Source organism: Sceloporus occidentalis, unplaced genomic scaffold (assembly GCF_023333645.1).
Source record: "Sceloporus occidentalis isolate IW3139 unplaced genomic scaffold, rSceOcc1.0.p SCAF_117, whole genome shotgun sequence".
In the NCBI taxonomy this organism is placed as follows: domain Eukaryota; kingdom Metazoa; phylum Chordata; class Lepidosauria; order Squamata; family Phrynosomatidae; genus Sceloporus; species Sceloporus occidentalis.
In genome coordinates, this window is record NW_028317097.1 from 2,673,508 (window position 1) to 2,698,272 (window position 24,765).

Here is a 24,765-nt window from a genome sequence, read left to right on the forward strand (position 1 = left end):
AAATGCTGACCATATATCTCAACAGGCAAATAAGGCTGTGTCCTGGTATGACTGGACCTTGAGTAGGGACTCCCAATGTCAACCCTTTCAGTATCAATCCGCTGATAGAGACATCCACAGCATAGAACTTTGCCCCTAAAGTCATTTAGGGGTACTCCTTTTAAAAATCTAGATACATTTTAATATAAAACAAGCCTTAAAATTAGCACGGGCCTTTTATTCAGATAGTGTAAAACATAATTGATGAAAGAATGCAACATTATTAAAAAAAAAAAATTTTTGTACCAAGTAGGATTTTTTTATAATAATGCCATGCTCCTATTTTAATAGGCATATAACTGGCCAATAGGGTTCAACCAAGGTGGCAATTAGTAAAGTTTTTGTTAAGCCTTTATTTTGGTTCCTTAATGAAGTAAAATGATTTTATAATACATTGATACATAAATCAGTCAACATTGCCAACTTCTCACTCAATGCCACATCTAGCTAATAGTATATTACTATCACTGATCTATTAATCGTTTGAAACTCAAAGGTCGTTGTTAAAACCGTTCTCTATTGCTGCACCAATATATTCTTGCCCTCTAGCTCCTGCGTTAACTTCTTGTCGTTTAAGTCTCTACCAAGACTCCTGTCACACAGACAGAAGTCATCAAACTATGTTTCTTGGAAACCTTCATAACCACCATGGAACTGGATAGTGTGCTGGCCCATTGGGTGACACATAGCACACAAGTTCCAGGATGTAAAATGCATATGTTCCTAAACTAATTCGCCAATCGATACACTGGCCACAAATTCATATGAGTTTGGTTACCACATAGTTGGATTTAATATTTCTGTGTGTGTCAAACATGTTTTTTTAAACCTATGCCGCAGGCATTTAACACATATCTGTTTCCTTGGATATTTGGGGTAAAGCAAAATTATAAAAAAGGATGTTGTTCCTAGGTAAGGTCAAGACAGAGGATCTATCAGAATTATTATAGCAGACACATCACCATGTCACATGAATTCCATTGTTCGCTCATCCAAAAACTCTACCACTGTCTTCCCATCACATGTCAGGTAAAACCACCAAGCAACCTACCATAGTGTCTCCACAAGCTACCCAAGGTTTCTTTCCCCTGGTGGAAAACAATGTTCAGTTTTCCAGACCTCAAGCAATCATTATGCAGATTACAACCAAGAGTTATCCTACACCTCTATCGATGAGATAGAGCCTCATCTTTACCTAAGTACCTGCCACCCATTCTACAGACCCTCACCCAATCACCTCATGACTCATCTTCAATCAATCTATAACCCACATACATTGAATCTTAATCATGCTCCTATGCTTCCCAAACATCATCAACCAATCTGTTACTGGCATTCCCAACCAATCAATTTCATAATCACCATCAGTTCTCCATGACACCTTCATCATCCTCATTGAAGCTCCTTGTTATCATGCCTTGGACCTAAAAAATACAAACAAAACAAAAATACTGAAAAATCATGAATGCTAAAGTCAAAGCAATAAGTATTTCCTTCCAACAACTTTTGTGATGCCTCATATGTTTTCCCATTCCCACCTTAATTTTGCCATTTCTAGAACTCATTGACAAAAATTTTGATTATCCATTGGATTCCACAGAAAGACCAAGATATACATAGGCACTGTTTTCCTATAAAATAAAAGGGTAAATAATATATATATATATATATATATATATATATATATATATATATATATATATATATATATATATATATATATATAGACACATAATAACGTAAGATTATTCAGTATTTATGCCTCATGGTAAATGAGATAATCCCCAAAAATATTCCTAAACATGGAACATGGTATAATGGAAATCTGGATCTTTAGTAATATAGATACGAGATATGGTGGCCATATGTGGAATTACACGTAAATGAAATAGCTGCATCTAGTGGTCCAAAATCAGTATAGCTTAGAGCAGCCCAGGAGATGCCCCTTTGCCAGCCAATACCATTTCCCTTTTTACTATGATTAATAAAAATAGTCTTCTGTGTTTTCTTTTTGCAAAAATAATATAAAAATAAATACTACCCATAAGATTATGGATATCGTAGACCTGAAAATGTGTATTCTCAAACAAATGACTTGCATACTGATGTACAATGTGTGATTAGCCTTTAAAGTCAGCGGGTAATTGACTAAAACGGATATAAAGTTTGTGAATCTGAAAGAGATTACAACTGAGGCAGTCCTTTAAATAACAGGCATCCCTAGAGGATCTGCTAAGGATTTATGAGCATTTCGGAAAAAATGATAAGAATGTAAGAATCCCAAGGGAAACATTCAAAATTAACTTTGTTCTTCTGTAATAAAACCATTTGTTAATATAATATTGTGCATATGAAGAAAATATGCTTGATAAGCTTTCATAAGATCTGTACTTAATGTGATGTAATTGTCTTCATTATGAAGTCTATATTCTTCTTTTAATAATCACAATGATTGGAGAGCACCATGCATCCTTATCAGCTTTACAAAGGATGCCCGTATTGTATTAGCAAAATCTCCCATAAATTATTCTTGGGAATTTGGGGGCACATTTCCAAAGACTAATTGATTAAATGGTTTTATCAATGTTTAGATTAGTATGGATAAAATAAATTGGCTTAAAATGAAGATTTATGAAAGAAGATTAGATCTAATGTTGCCCATCCTGTTTGACTCCTCCATAGAAGATTAGAAATTGCTTCATTTACTTTTAATATGTGTCTTAAAAGTATCAATTTTGTTTATAAGCTTGTTACAATTATCAATAGTCCTAGAATTTGGAGAGAAATAAGTTGATGTTAAAAAATAAAGGGGAGAGATAAAGAGAAAGGAAACAGATGGATAGAAATATGAGATGTAAGGAGAAAATGAAGAGATAATGAGAAAAGGTAGGATTAAAGAGAAGGGGAGAGAAAAAGGGGTAATGAGAAAGAGGAAAGAAGGACATAAAGAACTGAGATAATAAGAAAGAGGAGAGATTATGAGAAAGAGGAGAGACAAAGAGATTTTATTTGTGTTTTCATAATCTCTGTATGCTAGGGCAAGTGTGTTGATGCAATCTTGGTAGCTTGAGGGAAATAAATTATATTCTAGGATGGAAACCTACTGCACATTTAGCTGGGGTTGAGAGGGTCCCTGTAATAGTGGAATGCTTTAGATTGTCTTCCAATGGTGCACAAGTTTGTACCTTACGGGCATAATGGATATTTATGGCCATACCACAGGCTCAGGAATTCATTTTGCCAAAAAGATAGCAAAAACCCTTAAGCTGCATCACAAATGTACAGCTGAAATAATATATAATTCATATCTCTGCTCTAAAATTCTCTTTCACAGTGATTTAATGCTCACCATGCGAACTAATAATATATTCTCATATTAGCATCCATAAATGATAGAAACTTAAGTGAGCATACAAGACTATTAACAGAACTATGAAATGTTGAGCTGCATGAATGCAAGAATTGTCCTGTAAATCCCTTCAGAAAAATATATGCATATTTGAGAGTTAAAACGTTGGTTTATGGGCACTTTGTGCTAATAAACTTTATTTGCATATATCGGCATACCTTGCAAAAACTAGGACTCAATGACCCTCTTGTCAGCCACAGACCTCCACTGCCCATTCCTTCACACTTTTAATATATAATCCGGATCCTAGTATTTGGTCCATTTAACCTTTCTTTTAATGTTATTTCTAAGGTCAAAAATATTAATTGATAACTGGCATTGTGCTAATAATTTCAAATGGTTCTGCTGTTTCTTTTTTGACATCACGTGATGGTGTGGAGCTTATTAATAAAGTGGCCACTTGCAGCAGTCCTCTAACATGTCTTCTCTCTTGGTATTTATACCAGCTTGTTATTAGTGGACAACCATGGCTACCCAGAATCCTCTACTGAATAAAATCTACCAAAACTCACTAAACAGATGTTATTAAACAACAAAATGTCCATACATTCTAACAATAAATTCAATCCAGGTGGCAAAACTCTCCTCCAAGATAGGCCCTGCATGAATTGATTTCTCTGTGGATTTCTAGGACCAGCTACAATGTCTCTTATAAATATGATCCACCTTACCCAAATATAACAACCCCTTCTGCCCTCACGATGCAGCCAATCATAGCCCAGACCCCCTCCGCCCTGACATTACATATCTCCAGCCCTTCTTGGTGGCATTTGGACCTTACAGCAGGGGCTCTACTTAGAATGTCGATGAATGAATGACGCTGTTATATTTTTAAACACTGAGGTAAAATAACGGCCCCCTTTGCTTGGTGCTAAAATAAACCCTTGTAAGGAGCAGCAGATTTCAATGTGAAGAACATGGGAGGAGGGGAAGCCAAGCAGGCCAGCTGCTTGCAGGGCTATCGTTTCCTCAGCTGCTGCCATTATTTTCGGTTACACGTCCAAGTTGTCAAATCACTCCAACAAGCGTAGGGACACTCTTCAGATGACTGAGACTTAAACACAGAATTAGGCAACAAATGAAAAAGTCTTAGCCCAGCGACTCTGCTATTTTTCTGTCCACTTAAAAATCTTAGACCGTATTTTGATCTGTGACCTTTTTTATATTCGATACCCGATGGTCTATCCCAAGAGGTTATAAATTCCCTCACTAAATTAGCTGTCGCAGTGTCTGCTGGAAGGCTGGTCCACTAATCCACCACTATCTCTCTGTGCCAAGTTTTTCATTCTAACATGTCTGTAGTCTAAATAAAGGTAAAATATAATCATTTAAACTATCTTGATGTTCTCTGAAAAGGTGTTACGTCCAAATAATAAGATATGTTTTTTATTACAGAGAAACATCCTACATGGGAAATAATTCCTCCTGTGAACTGATCTGTTATAAGGCATGGCATGAAGCACACAAACCAATATACCCTTCTTGACCATAATTATTTCAATATCCAGAATACTGCAGCCCTACTGCATACCCTTGCATGAGCATAAGTGATATATGCTGGCAATTATACAGTTCCTAGTCCCTAGGCTATATAAGCCGTGGCTTTTATGCATCGCACATATTTTTAGCTTGTGTTACTATTTACCATGCACAGGTGGCTCCTCCAGGAGAAAGGAGGTTTTCACCTCCACTAGCCCAGATGTCTATAGCTAGCTACCTTGAGTGGTTGTACAGTGTGGAGCTTATGATATGACATCATAACCTGAATCTTTAGCGCAATATAGCAAATTAGAGAGATTTTTTTCACCAGCGCAACAGATTCTGGGCCCTGGCTAGTTACAGACGTCTAAAGCTTAAAAGTCTGATTCCGATTATGGCAATGCCCACTAGGCATGACCCTGCAATGCCCAACTGGAGAATTGGGCCTGGATCACATAGTTATTGTGAATGACAACAATTGACAACGGCATGTTTCCAACATCACTTTGTTTGTAAATGCTACATTTTAATTAACTCATTGTTAATTCCAAAATACTTTAGATCTGTAAATAGGACTTAATAATAGTTATGCCTAATATTTATGCATTCTTTAATAACACCTTAACGACATTTGTCCTCTATAATCAGGGCAGCACACAGCACGTAATAATGCAGAAAAACACATTCAGTGCACATTACCTAGTCCTGCTCAAAACACACATGCAGAAAGGGAATGCATAAAAAGCCAGTAAAAGGTAACAATCAAAGAAACATAGAATTTTCATGTCTGATACGAACCATTTGGTACATCTAGTCTGCCATTATTATTCTGATGTAGAGACTCAGACCTTCATCAGTTCTTGGTCTTGTCTTAGATGCAGGATTGCACTTCCGATAGGAGGCATCCCATTTATCTACCACTCTCTCGGAAGCACAGGAAGGATCCAATCTGTTGCAAAACCAAGGGGCAGATTGCCCACTTGGGCTATGAGGCCCTTTCGGGTCACTCTGCTTAACTGGCTGATTACAGACATTTTGTTGCTATTTTTTTAGTACATGATCCTCAGAGAGATCAAATGATAAAGCACCACCTTCCCCAAATTTGTCAGGAGTAGTCACAGCGGGGTGTATCCGACAAGCAGATGGAGGAAGAAAGGTCCTGAAGAAGTTAAATCTTGGAAAGCAAAGTCCTGTTGGCACCTGATTGCACCTTGGAACGGGAACTGGTGGTGTCTATTTGTGAGCAACTGCCTTTGGAGAGGCTTACCTCTGAAGCTGGCAGGTTATTGGGTTCTTGCTTGTTGGCTAATGGTCCAAAGCTGTGGCCATTGTCCTTACCTCACTAATGGCTGCCTGTGGTTATTTGGGGTCAGGGTTGAGTGTTGGTTGTGGGATTGGCTAAAGCAGGTTAGACCTTATCAGTTAAAATAGTGGACAATTTAAGTCGTATTAAACATCTCAATAAAGCTGAAGGCACAGATGAAAGCGGAATGGTAGACTAAAAGGTCATGTTCTAAATTGGGATGGTTGAAAGCTCAAAAGTAATGTCAGGAAATGCCATTTATCAGAAGGATACTTAGGCATGTGATGGCAGAAATCAGAATAAAACAGAAATATTTGATTATATATGTTGTTATTAGTATAATATATTTAGGAAAAAAGACTAATGCAAATATCAACACTATATACAATTGTACTTATTTGCTTTAAGAGTTATACTTTTCTGCTATATACACTCCTCAAGGTCATATGAGGCACTGCAGAGGAAAATATATAGATCACTACTGGGCCTGTCCCAAGTCTGATATGGAAACCAAGTTCCAAGACAGACCCAAGAAACATGATTCTCCAGTGCAAAGTATTCTCAAGTAGGTTGAAAAGCTGGGCAGTTTTCCGGCAGCAGAAATGACAAACCGGGGGTGGACATCATAAGTTCCTGTCTGGATCTTTGGTTATTTGGATTTCTGCACAGGATCAAATTTTCGTAGTGATGATGGTGTGCCCTTTGCTAATCTCCTGGCTGCACAAAGGTGCCAATGAGAGCAACAGAATAGAAGAATAACTATGTCTGCACATGCAGGCCTTTGTCTGAGAAATGATCATGCAATGAAGCCTTATTTAAAATTCTAGTAGGAAACAATGCTGATGCTTTCATACAGTGGCTCATTTATGTTCGGCACTGTCCTAGGTGGCCCCCTCCAGGCCACAGTTATTCCTAGTTGGGTGTCAGGATATGACATCATATCCCAGTACTCCACTTGCAGTGGACTGCAGTGCGAAAGAAAATGATGAAGGACTGTGACAACTCAGGATAGCCCTCCATAGTGTTGATGGGCAGGTTGGGGAGATCAGTTCTCTCTCTAACCAGCCCATTGACTCGTATTGTCCAATAGGGCAGTAAGGTCTGTGTTATGTAGCTGCCCCTCTGCACTTTCCATCTTAGCCTGGATCTAGTCGGCATAGCCTAGAATATGCCACTGCTTTGGGTCTTAAAGTAGAATAATGACCCAAAAACTAGTTTTCCACAAGTAGGCTACTTCTGACATTCTAGATTCACATTTATCAGTCTTTCAAAACACTCCATGGTCCCACCAAAAACATCAAATGGATCACAGAGTCCACCATGTTTGGAGATTCCATTTGCCACAAAACATATAACTCTAGTGGATAATTCCACTCATATCTCTCCTTCTCTATTTCCCTGCCCTCATTACCAATCATCTCCTGAATATAAATATAACTTGATGTTCTTCCACAGAGATCTTATTGTCATACAACAAGGTTAGTGTAGTAGTAACTTGAAATGAATCATTGCGGTAGCAGGTCATAGGAGTCATACAGAGGAAAGAATGTGATTAAGGTGAAGAAAATGTATTTTATTATGCAATAAACTGTGATAATCCTTCATTAGAATTATTTAAAGCTCTGGCATAGCTGAGTGACATTATTCAGACATTGCAATACACTGCCTCCAAGTATCTAAATTCACTGGGACATGAAGTGCTAATTCCACTGTGATCCAGGGATTAGCCTACAGAAAAGCATTGTGTCCACTGGAAAGTCATCCTGGATTGTGATATATAAGTGCTACACAATTAAATTGCTGTTACCTATAGATGATTCCTCAGCCATAGGAAGCAGAGCCTGCGATAACTATCTTCTGAAGGTTATTACAATAATAGCATCAAGGACATTATTGCTTTCTTGCTGAGAATCTCCGACTTGCCTCTTTATAAATTATCAAGTGCATATTTAGGCAGATACAGTATGAATGCGGAATTAATTTAGAGAGTCTACCTGCTTCAAATGGGAATTGTTAATAAAATGCCACATTAACTCCAGCTTTTGTTAATCTTGGTACGCCGCTGACATTGTGGCTTCCATATGTACATTTCTTTATACTGTATATTTATATATACACTACAGTGTGTGTACAAATGTAAAGGAGCACACAAAGGATTTCTGCTGGAAATAGGAGACAACTTATTCACACATTGTGGGTATCATAACAGAAACTCTACGTTTCATCAAGGGCTTCCTTGATCACCGGTTTGCTCTTTTATTTTCTTATATATGGGCATTGGTTTGAAGATGCACTTAGGTATAGATTGAGACTGTATGAATGCTTAATTTGGAATATATATATATATATCGTTAAATATATTTATATTTTATCTAGCTTACAGCAAGTGCTTAAAATAAAATGCCCAGAATTTAGTCCATGGAATTTCAATGTGATAGCACAGTATATGAATGTCTGTCTATGGCTTCACACGGTCAGCACACTTTCCTGATGACTGTGATGTCACAGCAACCCTGCCAAGTCATCATTTCCAAAAAAACACCCAAGATGAGGTAGAAAAATAAGAAATACCTTTTCCTTATTTAGAATTTCCTTTGTAGGTTTAGCAGAGCATTGGGTCTCAATCCCCACTGCTGATAAAAGCTGCTTTTACATTGAAATTCTCACAGAGTGGGATGTATTTGGACTCATCTCATCAAGAATTGGTAATGATGTGTATGCTACTTAAGAGCTGGAGAAGAAAGCAAGCCTGTACCCATCTCAAAATGGCATATGTGGCATGAAAGGTCATTCCCATCTACATATTCCAGCTGAGGTTATCAGAAGAAAGAATTCCTTTGCTCTGTTCATGCATAGAAGTGTCACATTGTATTATGTTATAGAACACACCTACATCTCTTCTGCAAATAATATCCAGGGATGGTCTCATCCACATTAAAGCAATTAATGATTGATAGTAAATGTTCATTAAAGTCAGTGATGTTTGAATTACTTATAGTTTAATCAACACTAACAAAAACCGGGTTTGATCTAATTTTGTTTCAATAAAACTCTGAGCCGATGGCAACACTTATGAAGTCCATTCCTTCATAGACATTAACATTTCTGGATGGGCGATTAACAATAAGCTGTTTTTTACCACTGTGTCAAAGTCTCAGGGTGTTTATCTACTCCACTGAGCTGAAGTAACAGAGCTAAAATGCCTACATGATTATGTAGGTTAACTGAAAATCTTGTATTATGCAAAAAGCGGAGCTGTTTTTAAAAAAGAACACAGCACAATATTCTTGAAAACATATTTGTGCCTTTTGGTTGCACCGTTTCTTAAAGACGTCACAGGGTACTTTATTTGCAGCAGGCCCTAGAAGATCTGGCCCTCCATTGGCTTGGACCTGGAAGGAAAGAATGAAGTTTGCATATCTGCCTGAAGAGCGTTCAGCCCCTAAAGAGGATATTGGAACCTAGTTTTCACTATGGCACTACATGGCCATACTGACCTACTGGGAAACCGTGAACGAGTAAGTGAGTAAATGGGTGAATGAATCAATGTATAAGTGTTTGAGGGCAGAAATGACACACACAGGCTATTTAGGGGGCAGAGATGACACAGGCATGTTATTTAGGTGGAGGAGGTGGCACAGGCTGGCTGTTTTGGGGCACAGGTGGCACAAGCAGGTTGTTTAGGGGCAGAGGTGGCACAGGAAGGCTGTTTAGGGGCTAATATGGCACATGCAGGTTGTTTAGGGGGGCAGGTGTGGCGCAGGCAGGCTGTTTAATGGGCAGAGATGACACAGGCAGGCAGTTTCGGGCACAACCAAGCTGTTTGAGGACAAAGATGGAACAGACATGCTGCTTGGAGGCACTGACAAGCTGCTTGGGGCAAAGGATAGCACATACATGTTTGAGGAAACATAGACAAGCTGTTTTGTGGCAGAGGTAGGCTGTTTAGGGAAAGATGTGGCACAGGCAGGGTGTTTATGGCCAGAAGTGGCACATTTAGGTTATTTAGGGGAAGAAGTGGCACAGGCAGGGTGTTTAGGGGCTTAGGTGGCACAGGAAGGCTGTTTAGGGGCAAAGATGGCACCGGCAGGCCATTTAAGGGGGCAGAGGTGGTAAAGGTTTAGGGGGTAGAGATGGCACAGGGAGGCTGTTTAGAGGCACAGACAAACTATTTGAGGACAAAGATGGAACAGACTAGCTGCTTGAGGTCACTGACAATCAGCTTGGGGCAAACAATAGCACAGGCATGTTTGGGGGCAGAGGTGGCACAGACAAGCTGGGGGCAAAAGTGGCACTGTGGGACATGCTGCTTGTGACATTGGGGTGGTTTCTAGTTATGACTCTGGTGCGGGGTGTGGGCAGGTGAGCTTGACCATGCAATTAAAATGTATGGGGCTGTTGTCCAAATATTTCCCGGGGTGCTTTTCATTCCCAGTCCAGCCCTGTGGCCCTATCACTTGGAGCACCTGTCCTGTTACTTACCAACAATGAGAAGTACCAGTACTTCAGTGAAGAAACAATACCTGATGGCTATACCTGTGAGAGCAGAAAAAGATTAATCATCTGGCCTTAAGGCTGAAGATGCAGGAAAGTCAGAGTTTTCCTTATTAAGCGGCCAGATTAGGGGGCTTGCTACTAGTGTTGTTTTGGGTGTGAGGTATGTGAGGCAAATGTGGCCCCAAAAGAAGAAGAATGGAGACCTGGTGTCACCATTTCTATGGAAAAACACCTCAGGCTTTTAAGTTTGGTTCTCCGCCTTTAAGGCTGAGCAGTTTTTGGAGCCCGTAGTTTGGACCACAATGACGCTCAGCATATGATATGGAGGCATCTTCCACAACACTGCTGGGTTGATATGAGCAATAAAAAGCTCTTTGGAACCCTCAATGCACCTTTTTTTTATGTTATCTGTCATTTAAAAATGACCTAACCTATGGCTGATTGATGTTTGGAGACATTTTTATAACACCATTGCTTGGGGTTATCATGGCACTGGTACACACAGGTGTTTTTGTGAGACACCAACCATGTGTCACGACTAGGAGTTGCAGCCTTGAATTATTGTAACAGGAGTTTTCTGTATTATTGAAGATTGTATTGTGCGTGAATTGCTATGCCCTGTGTCACAGTACTCAGTAACGCATGGGAGTAATATTGATACATTTTGACAATGTATGTTGTATTGATAATGTACTTTAATGTGATTACTTTTTTTTCTCAATCAAAAAATTGTGGCCAAAAAACCCTCAGCTGGTGTAAATAATCTAAAAAAACAATCAAAAAATTGTGGGCAAAAAACACCAGAATTAGCCTCCTCTGGCTCAGCTGGTGAATAATCTAATTGCTATTATTAAAAAAGATGCCCATTTCTTGTTGGGCAGGGTGGCCTTGGAGGCTAAGTAGAGGTTACCCAACACTTCAAAAATATTTTGTAAGGAAGGGGCTTGTCCTTTCCTGCACTCTTCCCACTTGAGTAGATACTGTTACGGGTAACCTTAAAAAAACCCTTGTGAAGGGAAGGGGCTACAACTGGGATGTTACTCTAGAACTAAGATTCAGTATTGCAGAGCCATGCACACTCACGCCCTGGTTGAATATTGGTAAAATGGTTCTGGGGTTTTAGTGCAATTACCAAAACAATCCCTGAATATGTGATTAACTAAATGTTTTTTTTATCATTGCATATTTTAGCTTACACTATAGAATAACAGGACATCATGTTTCCCATATGGATATCTGTATGCCTGCCTGACAAGTTGTAGCTAAAGATAATGATGTAATCCTTGCTCACCTACAATAACTGCCCATATGTAAATTATATATGTAAATGTACTATTAAAAGTTATATTTTTATTACTAATTTATACAGCATATTTCATTTAAAAGAAAAAATACATTTATTGTATTAGCTTAATGTTTAATGGTATTTAAATTGGTATGATTTAGGGCTGAATGGATATAATACAGGAGATACTGCAAAACAAAATAGTAATTGCGGTTTCATTAATTTTCATTATTGTCAATATTGCAAATAAGAAACTCATTTGATGTGTAACTGAAACATAAGAATACCTTCAGTGCAAAAACTGGAGCATACATATAACGTATTCTTTCTTATTTCCATATTAACAATTATATTTTTGATAAATTAAAAACAAATGGAAAAAAAAAAACTTGGAATATTTCCAGCATTCTCATAAATTAATGAGTATTTATTAGTTTGTTAAAATCTCATTTATTTTCCTCTGGTTGTCAGCAATCTATATATAACATACCTTGCTTTGCTTTAATGCAGTCTATCCCTCCAGCCCAACATGTGCTCCAGATTGTTGCTGTTAACCCCTTACTGCCTGCTTACTGACCCATGGTGAAGAAGTTTATGAGGTTTAGAAGCAAGATGTTGGCACAAAGATGCCAAAGGTGTTTTCTAAATATAAAACCTCTCCCTGCACGGATTTACAAGGACATGAATTATGACTGTGAATACTGTGGACATATTAGTGGGAAACAGCTGGACTCTGCCTCCCTATTTAAGAGTCAGATTTTGCCCCAAAGTCACAAGAAAAATGCTTCATCCTGGAGGAAGGAACTGGGGGATCCTTGAGAACCTCTTTTTCATTGACAGAGAGATGATCAGGCAGAATGGGTTTGGCACAAAACTCTGTACAAATAGACACCCCAGGAATACAAAAGTTTCCAGACTCAATAGGCAATCAGATAGGAACCTTCACTCACCTGCACTTACAGATGTACTTTAACTGACTTGCTTTCATAACATAATCACATTGCTACATGGTAACATCCTAGCTCAAATAATACAGCTAATATAAACAGACTAACAACACAAATAGACACATACAATGTAAAGATGCATATGTAACGTAAAGTGATTTCTAGACACAAAGACATATATAAATAGGATAGACAGATGGATAGATGGATGGATAGATAGATAGATAGATAGATAGATAGATAATAGCGATGGTAGATAGATAGTGATGGTAGATAGATAGTGATAGATAGCACATCTAGCAAATATAAAACTAAATACATTATCTATAAGCAATTATTTATTGATCTATCAACACCATTATATATGTATATATATATATTTATCTATTTATCTATATACATATCTATTGCTCTACCATCATCATTATCGATCTATCGATCTATTGATCTAGCGACACCATTATCTATTTATCTCTATTTTTCACTTTAGGATCTAAGATACATGAGCTCTTGCAGAATATTTGCTTCAGCTTTTAGGTCAGGAACTCTCATTGTGAGTGTCAGGCAGTGCCCAGAAAGTCGTTATCTCCTCTTCCACATGTAATTAATATAGAGAGGCCGGCGTCGGATAGGATGGGGCTTGTGCGTACAGTACATTCTCTATGAAACAGGAGGAGGTGACAAGGACGACTTGCCATATACGACTGCTTTTATTTTTAAACCCTCTGCTTGATCAACACTTTTCTGCTAATGAAAAAAAAAAAATTGGGGGGAGGGGGGTTAAAAGAGACTGAAATTGGGGATTTGGGGAGGGCTTGAGGACATTATTAAAACTCTTGCTTATTCTAACCGAAAAATTATTGTTTGAAATCATACCCATTAAGTGTTCTTGGAATGTAGTAGTGATGGGAGGAGGGTGGTGATGGTGGTGTGTGTGTGTGGTGGGGAGGAGGGGGGTTGCTTGAGGGATCTGTAATTTATGGCTATGGAAGATCCCAAAATTCCAACATGAAAAAGCGATCATACCGTCCCCACCTGTAACTAGATGTCAACATGAGCTTCTGATGCTCCTTCATCGTATGTGTTTGTCCTTTACACTTATCCCAAAAATCCTAGGAGGGTAAAAAAAAATACAAGGTCCCGTGGCTTGATGTAGCTCTTACCCCCTTATATTCCATTTATAGTCTTAGTCTCCTTATGACATCCTCCTTGCCTGGGTAACTGTCCAATCCTGCAGCCTGCGTGGAGATTGTGTTAGGTAGGAAGCGAAATATAAATATGCCCTTATAGTGAAAAACACACCGGGTTCCACACTTCCAAGCTCTGGGCTGAGGATCATCTAGATCTCAACTCCTTCCTCAACACTCAGTGACAAAGGCTTGTTTCTTTTGGATCCTTCTTTTTTACTTCATCCCTTGTAAAACTAAATCAGAACAATGGCACCCAAGAAGGATGTGAAGAAACCTGCTGCCCCGGCACCAGCCGCTGCACCTGCCCCTGCCCCAGAACCAGTAAAACCCAAAGAACCAGCATTTGATCCGTCCAGCATCAAGGTAATGGGGGGCTGCAATGGGATGGACTGTGTATGGTCACTGGAAAACCAGAGAGGTTTCACTATATAGGGGACCCCAATTTGCCCATCTATTTTACTTTAAAATTGGTGGTGAAGATCACCTCCATCTCTCATTCCAGATTTGAAGACAATAGTCTGTAATTGAGGAGTTTTGTGGTTCAAAAATCTGGCTTTCATTTTGACCAGAAATTGGGATTGAGATTGAAATTGTTTATTTTGCATTACTTTCTCAACACATTATTCAACATCTGACCCAGTATGAACCTATCAATACTCCAGTGCTAAGCACTATAGTTGAAGGTTCCTGTGCAGTACCACCTCATCCTTCTGTAATTTATTTGGATAATTTTCTGGATTTTGTAATTTTACCTTTTTAATCTGATACATGATATCACTAAAATATACCCAATCTAAAACAAAGTTGTATTTTAAATTGAATTTCCTTGTGATTTCCAGTGACTACACCTCTCATCTCTGTTGTAACTTATTGCTGTAAACTAACGCAGCCTAGGATGTGCAGTGTTTTACTAGAAACTTGCTCCTTTCAGTGCAGTAAGAGGATCAGTTAGAAAATGTGGACCCTTGACAGGTGGCAATTTAGTGGCACAAACTATCCCAATGATGACCACGCCCCGTGGCTGTCTGATTGGTCTATAAATGGGGACCATACAGTATCTGTGAGTGGATTCCCTAATATAGCATATGAAGGGGTTGGGCTTTTTAGGATGATAATAGAATATAGAACATAATCTTATTTTGTGTCCCAGCAATAGTCTTGCATGCCACAAATTGACACACTAGTGTTTCATAGCATTTAATTTTTAGGAACTGTAAGGAGCAGGCTTTTAATTACTAGCTTGGGTGTGAAACACTAATCTGGGAATATATTGTTTTCCTTATGTTACAATTACATGTATCTAGATGTGAAAGATACAATATGCAAGCATGTTTCATTCATGATAGATGTTGTGCATGAGGTCATTAGGAATGTTAGTGATTAATGTTTACACACAGGACACCCACCACATTGTCACTCCCTACTACTATCGTGTTTAGATTTAGATAAAAAAGCGATATATATATATATATATATATATATATATATATATATACTCAAGTGTATGTGATCAAATTTGATAGATAACTAATAATCACCATTCTATTATTAATATTTACAAATTTTACATACATTTGTATGTATCCTTTTAATTGTTAAATGCATTGGAAATCCCCTTTGTCACTTGTAGGCTTCACTTTGTCAACCAGAGTAAGACTGAAAAGGGTTAATTTCTGTAATTTTGTATTTTTGTACAAGGATGATATAATATAATATACATATATTTACAAAGCAGAATGATGACTAAGCTTAAGATAATTGTTTAATAAGTTAAATGATGATGACTCAAAATACCAAAAAGTATAGTAAAAACATACTAACAACAATGCAAACATTTAACTGTTGCTAGTAATGAATATCTGACATTAAATTAATCCATTGAACAACGGTACGGGCTGCTATCGCCACCTTCTGGCCGCATTCTGCAATGCTAGTGCACATGCAGGTCTCAGAATAACTACCCTTAAATAGTATTTGCTATTATATATATTTAGAAAACGTATAAATTACAGAGAGTGACATCTTTTATGTAATTAACCACAGGATTAAGAGAAGGATTATTATTGTTAGATTACGTTATATAGACGTTATACTTATTAATAGTCAGAAAGCCAGTACATCAGTATGCTGACACCATCTGGGGAAAATTACACCGTAAACAACTATGTCTATATATTACCTTGCTCTCAATAAGTGCCTTAAATAGCTTTTTAGTTAAATTCTCCTGAGACTTTGTTCTGACCCAGACTGAAAAAATCATATTCTGACCCATTAATATAGAGCAGGTTTATTAAGATCACTCTGGTCTCAAGCAAGATTCAAAATTAAGACCCTAAAAGCCTACAATACACCTACACTATAAATTCCAGAGTAACTTGTTGGGGTCATGTGCTGTTTGCTGTGACCCATGGCAGGGCTTTCATCTTATCACAGAACCTAAGCAAATGTGCTTTATTTCACTGTAGAATATGGACCATTTTGGAATCTTTAACAGCTACTACATGACATATAGCCCTTACAGTGAGAAGAGGGGGGATCTCGTTTAAAACCTTTCAGTGACTCTGTTTGGATTGGCAGAAGTGTCAGTTATGTGAATATTGTCAAGCCATGTAGCAGAATGAGAATAATGTTCATATTGTGTTTCTTGAAACTGTTCTCAGCCCCCAGGGCCAGATTCCAAGAGATAAAAAAGGCTTGCTAAAGGCTTACTGTGTATGTGACACTATACATGGTACTTGAAAGATGATTGTCCTCAATGGCAAACAAGTTTTGTCAACATTTAATCCATTGATTGCTAAATGGGTGCAAAACAACTCCAGAAATACTTGATTATTTCTACAAATGGGTTTTATTTAACACACATACATATTATTCCAAACAATAACAATATGGTCTATGAGATAACCATCAGATAACCATCAGTTATTTGCTAAAGACACTTGAATCAAAAGTGTAATTGTATTAGAATAACACACCTTGGTTTTACTAAGTATGAAAGCATGTTTTGCACATTTCTATTATCTAACCTTGCATATAAGCATGCCATGTCTATTTTGTTGACCAGTTTATTTACCAGGCTATTATTGGCTGAACAAGCCCTGCAAGATATGGAACAAGAAAAGGTATCTAAACTATTAATGTAATGGAGTGAATGCATTGACAGATCCTGGTAGAGTGAATTACATTTGTTACATTCACAGTGAGATTATCTCATTTGCAAAGCGGTGACTTTAGACCCTTTAAAGCATGTCAAACATATCACAGATTGCATTCAGACACGTTGGAATAGGAGACGAAAGGACGCAGGTTTTAAGGTTGTAAAGAAAGGTATCTTTATACATGGCCTCTGGAATTCCAGCATTGTCAATTGTGATTCCCATCATGCTAGGAATTGTACTTCATTTAAGCTCCAGAACCTACCAGGGTGAAACTTAGCTATAAGTCATTGAAGTTTAAAATACATTGACTAATCAGCAATCTCAAACTTTCCAATAATTAGACAATGTAATATGTCATAAATAAAGTGTCATATTTTTGTCACTACACAACATGGCCTCTAGGTGGCACAAGACACCCTCGCATTTATGTCACAAATATGTCTGCTGGTCTGTATCTAGTACCCAGTAAAGTTCATACTAGGAAAATATTGTGGGCATTTTTATTATTTTCTTATCTGCCAGTGGATAATTTTTTTCCTATTAATTAGAAAATGTTGTATTGATTAATATATATATATATATATATATATATATATATATATACACAATGGTGACATGCAAATTATTAAATTAGGTGCCAGTACAAATGTACCAAAGATGAGGTCTCTGCAAACTAGACCATAGAGTACAGAGACATTATCGCATTAATTACTGGATTATGTAGCCTACAAGAAATCCCATATAGAATATAACAGGAAAATGTGAGAAAGGTGTCAGCTGTACCCTGGTGGTTGAAATTTTAACACATGGTAGAAGAACTTGCATACAGAAGTATAAGAAAATTAAGTCAGAGATGTTATTAAAAATGGAAAAGACTTACTACAAATAATAGGAACTTCTGTCCCACTAAACAGACCTAAGAGCTCCAGGGATCTGTACCTTTTGTTGCAGGCAACCGTGTTAAAAAAACACCTTAATATTAAGGCAAATATAATTACAGTATATTATGTTTTTAAATACTAAGGGTATACAGGGAAGCGCTGGTATATTTTTAGAATCTTATTCTCCATTGTGAGTGAGCTAGACAGATAGTAGACAGCTCCCCTAAAAGACAGGCCCAAATTAGGCACATCCAGAATCTCCTCTTCATGTAGAAAAACTGCTGACAACCTTTAAACTCATTAAAGCCTTTCAAACTCATAACCTACTAAAAATAGGTCGCCAAACTGGTGGCTCTGAAAAGAGATCTCTTCTTTCTCTTTGCCCTAAGAAAGCCAAAAACTCTACAGGAGGTGGGATTACCTCCCCCTGACATCTGATCTGGGCAGTCAAGTCACTGCCCTCAGATAAATAAGAGGAGCAGGCCAGAGCAAAAGGACCACAAGCTCCAGACATCAACAGGACAACTTCTCCTCTCCAAGCTCATCTCCCAAACCCAGGCTCAACATGGTGGGTGCCATAGCACATTTTACTATTCTGCGACCCCTTATCCTGTAGCTTCTTTTATACTGCCAATAGCCAACTACCCTAATATTAATAATTTTATTTTTGATATAGCAAGATAAAATTGAAGCACGAGGGGTAGAGAATTGTAGATCATATTTACAGATAGTGATAAGATAAACAAATTATGGAAATTAAAGTATACCGATTTAAAAATGAAATTAACTAAAATAGCTATAACATATTAACTGGGCTTTTTTTCTTTTCTTTTTTTTTTTTATCCACCCGTTAAGCACTCAGTAAATATTTTACTGATTAATGTAGAAACTTGCATGATATTGGTTTCCCAAGAGTTCTTTGAGACCAAGTTTTTAATTTGAAAATGGTTGGTGGAATTTTAACAGCCTCGCAGACCTTTTAGAATTGAACCAGTCTAGAAAAAGATTGATGAGTATATTGTTCAGTTTTCTTTGAGCTAAAGCAATGAGGTTCTAATAATATAGTATCCCGCTGCCCCAGAGGGTTATGGGTAAATAACAGAATTGTCTGCAGTGAAGCCATTTAACTTATGCATCTAGTTAAAAATGAATAAGTATATATTTCATCCAGCTAGTGATGAATTAACAGTTTGTTGTTTTCTAGTAATTAGTATTCATGATACAGGACATATAATATAAAGCTTTTATTACATTCTGTCAATGCATTTGCAACCATACTAGTTTGGGCTTTTTCTCTGTTTTTCTTGCAGTCTTTCTCAGCTGATGAGGTTGCCGGTAAGTGAACTGGTTCTGCTGGAAGTGAAGCAATGCCTTTCAAAGCCGCTTGGATTTCAATCTATCAGGGAAATTATGTTTTCCCACAAAACGAATCAGAAATATCGCCTTCATGCACAAAATCATTAGAATTTAACAGGCAGGCATTTCCTTCATTACTGGCCTGATTTAGATTCTGGTTTCCTGCGAGTTCCAAAAAGCATGGGTTTCCTTCTCGAGCTTCAGTAAACCGTGAATCTATATCTCAAACAGGCCCTTAATGGTAATAACAGCAATGTTTTGTGGCTGATTTTCTTTTAACAGATCGAGTTCAGCCAAGATCAGCAGGATGGTAAGTTGAGAAAAAGGCCAAATTACCCTCATAACAAGACTTTATTAAAAAAACAGAGCTGTTATATAATAATATGTGTTCAGCTGTGCCCCCTACAAGGTAACCATTTAAAACTGTTAAAAATAACACTGGAATGGTGGGTGCTCCATGCAACCCTTACTAGCGCACCTTCCATACAATTCTGTTCATGTCAAATGGAACCCTTCTACATCTAGTCAAGTCATCTTACAGTTGCATAGAAACGCAAAGTGACATTTATATTTTAAGAAATATCTTACATAATAACTTTTTACATTATGGGGCAAAACAAGTAGTTACTTTAAACTTCAAACAGGTCCAGAGTTCCCTGTTTTTACACCACCATATAGAAATGGCCGCCCATAGCGCAGATTATATATTATTATATTTGCCTATTCTGTAACAATACCTAATATGTCCTTAATATGAGTCTTGGGTAGAAAATGATGTCACAATTCTATATAACAAACACGTGCCATTAAACATAGAGACATGGATATTGATTTTGATGGAATGCTGTAGCCCATGGTAGATTACACCTCATTAATTGTGTACATTATGGTTCATGTAGGTATAAATCTGGTGTGCGCTATCATGTTTAGCTGTCTCAACATTATACGAGTTGTAGTTAAATCGGAGTGCCATATTCTTTCTGATCTTTATCCCAATCCATTGCAAAATGCTGACAACCTTCTCTGTAGATCCAATAAATGTAACATTAACTGACTGTGTTGTGAATAGTAACCTTCTATTCAAGTGTTTCTATATTTCCACCTGGTGCTCACTCTGAGAGTTAAGGAATGAAGCAATGAAGCTAAATGACATTGAATTACAGTACTTTTTAGTTCTATCTGAGCATAAAGATGCCAGGTGCAGGAATGTACGCTTCGTGTTGTGAAAGCAAATGCTGACACTGTGGAAGGGACAGGTGTATATGCAAAGCATGTTAATTATAGGCTGTTTGGCACAGAACGGGTTACAGGACTGTCCATCTATGAGATGACTCTCGGAGGGTGTCTTGTTACAGGAGCCCTGACCTCTCTAACATTAGCAGCATTTACAGTGCGCTTGTAAAACCATCTCTGGCTTGATTTGGAAGCCACTCTCTGCTACCCAAAATAACCATGTTTCAAGTATCCACTCTGAAAAGCAGCAGAATGTGCTACGAGTGATCTGTGTACCGTGGACATCAAACCTTTGAATTATTTATACTTATTGTCTCTTCAGTTTTATTGGAGAACTGAAAAGCACAATTCGAGCACAAAAACTCTAATCAATAAAATACTATTATACATTGTCAAGTATACAGATCACCTCAATTTAGGGCGTTACTAGTTACTAGTTATGTATTGTTTGGTGGCAAGGAGGACGTAATGTCACTGTGTACACCGTGTTATGACCAAGGAACGTGCTGCTTACTACTACCTATAATGCAATCAGATGTATCTAGGAAAAAGGGCCGATATGGCAACCGTAGCCAAATGTTATGCCTTTTCAACCTGTGAAAAAATGTTGCCAAATGTAACTTATTCAACTTGATATAGCAGCTATAACTTTGTGTCATCCTATTAGTTCCCCAGCAGTCGAGAACATCCTGCAGCTAAATTAAAACTTGAATTGCCTATTGATTTTGGTAGGAAAACTAGCAGGTGGATTGGCTTCAGATTTATTTTCTGATTTCACTCCATAGAATTTTAAACTTTTTTATAAAATTTAAATTTTAAATGACAATCTCTTTGTAAGTCTGTCTTTTTTCTTCTTTTTTACCAAATTTGGTTTTTAATTGTTTTTTTTTAATAATAGACAACTACAAAGGGGTTAATATGGTTACAAGCTAGGGCGTAAAGGTTTTTCAGACACATATTGGCAATATTGAGAGTTGCTAGGAATGCTGCAATCCCATGTTTTAACACAAATAATTATCTACTTAAATTTTTTACTTAGTGGCAAACCAATGCTCTTTCTTTTTGTCTTTCTAGGTCTCTAAATGTCCCTTTTCTTTCTCTCTGCAGACTTCAAAGAAGCTTTCCTGCTCTTCGACAGGACTGGTGACAGCAAGATCACCCTAGGTCAGGTCGCTGATATCATGAGGGCTCTTGGACAGAACCCCACAAATGCTGAGGTCAAGAAGGTTTTGGGAAACCCCACTCCAGAGGGTGAGTAACATTATTCGATACACTCTGCAAAAGCTGATTTTTCTTTTAATCAAAACAAATAATAAAGAAAGACATTTCTGTAAGTTTTTAGAATGTTAAGACTGATTATTACCAGTGAAAGATTCCAAAAAAAGTTCAGGTTGATGTTACTACCGGTAGTAGTACTTGGAGATACTGAAGATGATAATAGTTGCAGTGGCAATGTAATTAGTTTTTGTTTCTCAAGAGGTTCTGTCAATTAGTTTCCAGAAAGGGGGTTGGAATAAATGTAACTTGTAAAAATACTAGGGAAATATTGAGCAATGTGTGATCTCTACCAGAGAGACACCTCTTCATCCAATCACCACTTCATAACTAGCTTTTTGGAGAACGAGTGGAGGGTTTTAGGTTTCCATATTGAAGTCCCACTTTCTCTTCTCTCCTCAGAGTTGAATGCCAAGAAGATTGAGTTTGAGCAGTTCCTGCCCATGCTGCAGGCCATCGCCAACAACAAAGACCAGGGCAGCTATGAGGACTTTGTTGAGGGTCTCCGTGTCTTTGACAAGGAAGGCAACGGCACTGTTATGGGCGCTGAGCTTCGTCACGTACTGGCCACACTGGGTAAGGATTGTATTTTGGGCCTTCGGTAGGTGATAGTTCCTGAAATACTGTCCATTGGAATAATAATGAATACTATGTATTTCTCTGCTAACAGGTGAGAAGATGAGGGAGGAGGAAGTAGAAGCCCTTCTGGCAGGTCAGGAAGATTCCAATGGCTGCATCAACTACGAAGGTAAATTTTCAATAGTGCATCATGGAACATCGGTAAGACATTATTTCTGGTATTGAATGTTACCTTTCTTCTGTTTCACAGCCTTCGTGAAGCACATCATGTCCGTCTAAACAAACCAACCAAGGTATGTACATTTTTCATGAGTAGAAAAAGTTTTTAATGTAATATATAGCTATCCATTTGAACCTACTGATAATTATTTTAGTATTAGTTAACTAAATAAACTCTAGACCTGGTTTGAACCTATTATCATCAAATGACTGAAGCTAGAGACAGATGTTCTTGGAGAATCATTGTAGTGTTTTGTGTGGCTCACTCCTGGGTCAGATAAACACCTAAAGGCCATGAAGAAATCTATTGAATTTGCATCTGCTTTTCAGGTGCTTGATTTGATTGAGATACATTATTTTTGCTGATTTTTAATACACAATTTCTTCTGTGCTAATCTTTCTCTCTCATTTTTACCCCTTCTGTAGCAATATCTACTAGATGTCTCGGAAGATCCAGAGGCATCAAAGCCATACAAAGACCAGCAACTGGTTATTGCAGTTTTTTTTGGAAATGTACTGTACAATACATTTTTTTATTTTGAAACATCTGGATTTTGACATTTCCTTCCATGAACCATGCGGTTATATAAAGAAAGATCATACAGGACATATGACCCCAGCAAAGCTGGGGGGAAATCCAACCAAGCAAATCTATGTAACTTGCATTGGAGCATTGTAACAAGACATCACAATAAAACATCCTTTTGCTTAGTCGGTGGCTACAAAGTCTCTCTCTTTATTTATTTGCCCAACGTTTTGGGACACTGCATCATTCGCTGTCCGAGGCACCAATAACTTAATATGCTGCTGGTGCCTTGGACCGCAGAGTGGGTTATTTATTATCTTTCTGTATTCCATACTGTCAAAACAACAACATTTTATTGAAAATTATTAAGATGTTTTTTCATTGTGGGAGAGAAAACAAAAGAGATGCAAGTTCATTTTGTATCTCCATTATATACATATATATTTTGGGTCATAAAGGAAATCTTTTTTAAAGACGTTGGTATAAAGTTTTTGAGCAGTTGCCTTGAAACCCCTCATGCTACATTTAGTTGAGACACAAAACGTTCCTCGTATTGATGAGTGGCGATCATATAGGTTGACCACATCTGCCATGTTTTCCAGGACGCATATTATTTTTGCATATTGATGATCCGCCCCGATTAAAAGGCAGTACGCAGGATGTATAGACTTATGGAAGGGAACCACTTAGTCATTTATGCATCCCCCATACTGCAGGGCAGCATTACCTGGGCTGGTCAGCAATATGTAAAAATGATATGCTTCCTGGAAAAAATAGCCACCCCATGATCATACCTGGGAACCTTTTAAGTGAGCTGACTCACTGCGTCCAAACAGGGATATCAACCATAACCTACTGGTAACAGAAGTACCTTTTAGGTGTCTGATACATGAAGTCTGTGATCCCCAAGAATCCCCCTTCACCCTGAGACCCCGAGATTGGGACTCAAACCACGAGAGTTCCCAGGGATGGCGGTGATCAACATTATGTATTAAAGAAAAGAGACAGATAATGTGCGAATATATAAGTTATTATTAATGAATGAATATTCACATAGTAATATTTCAATACAGCAATACAGCTTTTAACATTGCATATCACATTAGCAGGATTATCCAAAACATTGTCCTCTTCACACCCAAATACCATGAGGTTAGCTAATCAGACTATAAATGAGGCAGATTATCTATGTAATGAACTGTAAAAACATATTCAAGTAGGATTAATAATTATAATCCTTCTTCCATATCAGTAAATCCAGTATTACCATGGCTAAAAAGACTGGATTAAAATAAGGAATGCGTATCATGGAAAAGTCCCAGCAAGGGAATAGAATTGACTTCACAACAAGGTGTTTGAGCAAAGCGAAGGGAGAACAAGAACAATTCC

At 37.7% G+C, this 24,765-nt stretch overlaps 1 protein-coding gene across 1 annotated transcript; it reads left to right on the forward strand.

Moving 5' to 3' along the window:
- The first annotated feature begins 14,297 nt into the window (after positions 1-14,297).
- Positions 14,298-23,532, forward strand: LOC149282409 (myosin light chain 1/3, skeletal muscle isoform-like). Its single transcript, XM_089498232.1, has 7 exons — positions 14,298-14,512; positions 19,827-19,854; positions 21,885-22,028; positions 22,455-22,628; positions 22,723-22,800; positions 22,882-22,924; positions 23,277-23,532. Exons 1-6 carry the CDS (start codon positions 14,396-14,398, stop codon positions 22,908-22,910), a joined length of 570 nt encoding a protein of 189 aa, XP_089354358.1. The 5' UTR covers positions 14,298-14,395; the 3' UTR covers positions 22,911-22,924; positions 23,277-23,532.
- The last annotated feature ends 1,233 nt before the right edge of the window (positions 23,533-24,765 follow it).